This window comes from Cyprinodon variegatus, unplaced genomic scaffold, assembly GCF_000732505.1.
Source record: "Cyprinodon variegatus isolate N-32 unplaced genomic scaffold, C_variegatus-1.0 Scaffold2135, whole genome shotgun sequence".
NCBI classification, from domain to species: Eukaryota; Metazoa; Chordata; class Actinopteri; order Cyprinodontiformes; family Cyprinodontidae; genus Cyprinodon; species Cyprinodon variegatus.
Window position 1 is genome coordinate 10,617 of NW_015152588.1, and position 3,971 is coordinate 14,587.

Here is a 3,971-nt window from a genome sequence, read left to right on the forward strand (position 1 = left end):
TGTTCGAAATCTCCCTCCAAGCTCAGATAAATAGTTGAGGGCCGTGTGTTCAGAAATATTTTAGCACAGGAAAACCTTCTGAAGATCAGGCCTTAAGTTGCCAAATTTTTACACCAATGTTAAGAGGATTTTTAATGGTCCCCTTCATATCCATTCCAACAGGTCTCAACGACCATGAGATCCTTTCTCAACTCACAATGCTGCTATTTGCTGGTTATGAAACCAGTGCCACCACTCTTGTTTTCTTAGCATACACTTTGGCAAGGAATCCTGAAGTCATGAAACAACTGCAACAGGAGATAGACTTAACTTTTCCAAATAAGGTATAACCAATATTTCTCTGTCTCAGTCCGAATTAAGAGATAAAAATGAATAAAAAAAAAATAATAAAACCTCTGTGTTTAAACTCCTCAGGGTCTGGTCCAGTATGACAGTCTGATGCAGATGGAGTACCTCAGCAGCGTAGTGGATGAGTGTTTAAGGTAACATGTATTTGCGGTTTGGGTTTAGGAACAGGAGTTAAAAGTGTCTCATTCTTTTTACAGGCTCTACCCCCCTGCTGCACGTATAGAGCGAATGACTAAGGAAACTGTCAGGATCAAAGGAATCACAATACCAAAGAACATGATTGTTCAGGTTCCAGTCTATGCCCTGCACCGCGACCCAGACCTGTGGCCTGATCCAGAAGAGTTTAAACCTGACAGGTAGCTGAGATTAATACCATCCACAGTTTATACCTTGCTAACAAAGGTTTGGAGACTTCTTATTTGTTTTTATCTTCATGACTGACATTAAAACAGATATATTTGGGGCTGCAGGTGTATATATACGATAAAGCTTCAAACTGCAGCTCTGGCCCTTCCTATACAGGGCGTTGATGTTGTGACTCCAGTCAAGGTTATTATTGTCGTTAGCACCCAGGTATTTGAAGCTCTCCAAAGTTTTTATTTCTACTTTTTATGGCAAATCCTTCAAAAATATAATGAAAAAACCTTTATATAAGATATGCTTAAAATTCTGAAAATGCAAAAACTAGCAAATAAGTGCAATATCCAACAGTCAACTGTTTAGAAGTTCATTGCTGAGAGATGCATCATTCTCCCAAACTAGCCTCCTAATGCCAAGATTTCAGATAATAGCTCTTGGGGATTGACTAAATGCTAAAATGTGTTTGTGACATTTTTTCTTTTTTTAAATTCAGCTACAGTAAGGTTACTTTTAAATGTGGACACATGTTTACTCTTTATCTTGAAGTTGTCCACTCATTTACTAAGAGGAATTTATTTAAAAAAAGAATTTGTGACCACTAGAACAAGCAGCGTAAGGAGGCGGATTGTGAGATCCAGTTTAGGAAATGCACCTTTGCACAGAACGTTCTCTCAGTCAAGGGATGCACAAGTTGGAATGCACTGCCCATAGCAGTCAAGGACAGCGCCACCTTTGTTTAATTTAAGAAACAACTTAAGCAATAGCTTCTTGGTAACCAGATTTAATATCACTAGGAAGTACATTAGACGCTTAAAAGTGTAGAATCTGGTACAAAGCAGTTAGCAGTATCTACCTCATTTAATACAATGCACCTTATTAGCAAAGCACTTTACCATTATCTACCTAAATATCAAAAGTACCTTGAAACATAAGCCTTCCTCAAGTATGCAGTCCTGTTCACTGCATTTTATGTCATCTGTGGGTATTGCATTGCGTTTTCTTCTGAAACGGTCTATTGTTTTTATGATTTTTGAATGTCCTATGTCCTTGTTCCATGTATGTTTTATCTTTGATCTGTATTTCTTGTTGCACGTATCATATGTTTCCTCTTGTACCTGCTGCCCCTATCCTATGGGACCATGGATGGAAACCAGCTAAACCCAAGTGTATTTATAGCTCCTACTGTTCATTAATACATGCTGTCCCTTTCAAATAAATATATTTGAAAATAGTCAATAACCAAAACCCCACCAGACACCATGACTAGCACCAAGAGCAAAAAAAAAAATCTTTAATCCATTTTCTAACGACCTCAAACAACATAAATTTGGGGATCATAGAAAGAGCAACCTGTTTTAGTATTTTCCATAGCAGAGAGTCAGTGAAAGAAATAAATCCTTATGCATCCAATTCATTGGACAGAGTTAATTTCTTAGCAACACTCCCTGTAATCCAATGCACTGCCAGATGTTATTGCTTCCTACTACGATATATAAAAAGAAACTTTTCTGCTTTTTTACATGAAAACTGATGGAATTTAAATCTGTTATTGATCCATTTCTATAAAGGTTTGCATACATGGTCTATTGACTGAAACAGTATGCATGTTCCTTTTTGAAATGTATGAAAAGAACAGATAAGCAAGACAAGTGCAGTTGTCATACAATCTTAGATCAATGGTTCTTTTGTTTTGCTGCTCTTTTTAGATTTAGTAAGGAGAACAAACATAATATCAACCCATATGCTTATCTGCCATTTGGAATGGGACCAAGGAACTGTTTGGGGAAGAGATTTGCTCTGGTGATGATTAAACTGGCCTTGGTTAAGGTACTGCAGACTTATAGCTTTCTGGTCTGTGAGGAGACTGAGGTAATTTTATATAAATAAATAATAAAAATCTCATTGGTCATTTCGAGGAAAGAAAAGAAAAAAAAATGTCTGACTTTTCTGTTTCTTGATTCCCAAGATCCCTCTGAAGATGCACCCTGAGGGCCTTGTGGGACCCCTGAAACCAATCAAACTAAAGCTCAAGAAACGCACTGTTGTCTCAGATGTGGAGAACTAAAGACAACACCCTGTCTAATTTTACATCACTCAAGGCTGAGAATATTTGTGAATATTGTTGTAGTGTGACTCGACAATTGACTGACAATAATTCGGAATACAATATGAATGGACATGTTGACTGAAGCGGGAGGAAATCTGAGAAAGTGTTTAGATTATGAAGCAAAGTTGACGGATGTGTGTGTACACAGTCTTGCTAATACTTCTATTAGTGATAGCAATGGTTTTCTTATGCCACTGTTCTACAGTCCAGTTTGGAAATATAAGCTGCTGGCAAAAGGGGCATAACAATGTTTGCGTCTGATGATCACGCCTGGCAACAAACTTCTGTTCAAGCTTAAAAAGGACTAAGTAAACACTATTAAGACATTCACTTGGCAAATATTATTTTATTTGAAAAGTAATGCTTTCCTATTCATAGTCCGTGATTAGTCCCCTATATACCAACGACCACTTTGGCATGATTTTTGTTTACTCAAATTCTTTTAAAATGTAAACCAAATATTTTTGGTGGTTTTGTTAAAAGTGCTAAAAAGGCTATACTGTAAAACACATAGCAAAATTTGTATGTTACTGCAAATAAGGTACGGTATTTGGTATAGCTAATAATTTGACTTCTCAACACTAAGGTGGTATGGAGACTGATGGCCAGTCCTGAAGGCCAGAACACACCTGTAGGATACATCTTTTTAATCTCCGATCCCATTTTCTTCCCATGTCACACTGACTGCATATAGAGGAAACAACTAGGCAGGGTGGGCAGATTTATTTTATTTTCCTGGAGATTGACAATGCACTTTCTGTCCCTCGTTTTTGCACCAGTCTGTACTGCTTGCTGTGTATGCTCTGTGCGACTCCAGAAGTGATTTTTTCCACGTGATTAACAGATTTTATTTTGTATTTTCCCCCTAAGTGGATGTGTTTTACTTTGTAAAACACATCTCTCTTCATGTCAGACCCATGAAATAGCCGCTGAATTTCTGCGTAGTCTGACTAAAATAGACCTGGGGAGAAAAAAAAACAAAAAAAGAAAAACATGGACACTGAGGATTAGAGCTAAACCAGACTGGAGTTAAGTTTATTTTACGTTATATTTTTCACATGTACTAGAAAACTTATTTCATCTTGGCAAGCGACTTTGTTTTTTATTTGTTTTTCTTTACTAGTTGAAAACTTATTTTATCTATGAAGGATTTTGA

General features: G+C 36.9%; 1 protein-coding gene across 1 annotated transcript in view; it reads left to right on the plus strand.

Annotated features, from left to right (window-relative positions):
* LOC107105192 (cytochrome P450 3A40-like) overlaps positions 1–3,531 on the plus strand; it is a 7,694-nt gene extending 4,163 nt beyond the window's left edge. The window contains exons 6-10 of the mRNA XM_015405315.1: positions 163–323; positions 415–482; positions 546–704; positions 2,415–2,577; positions 2,675–3,531. Of these exons, the coding sequence (XP_015260801.1) occupies positions 163–323; positions 415–482; positions 546–704; positions 2,415–2,577; positions 2,675–2,773 (650 nt within the window). The 3' untranslated portion in view covers positions 2,774–3,531. The remainder of the gene's footprint in view (positions 1–162; positions 324–414; positions 483–545; positions 705–2,414; positions 2,578–2,674) is intronic.
* Positions 3,532–3,971: the final 440 nt, after the last annotated feature.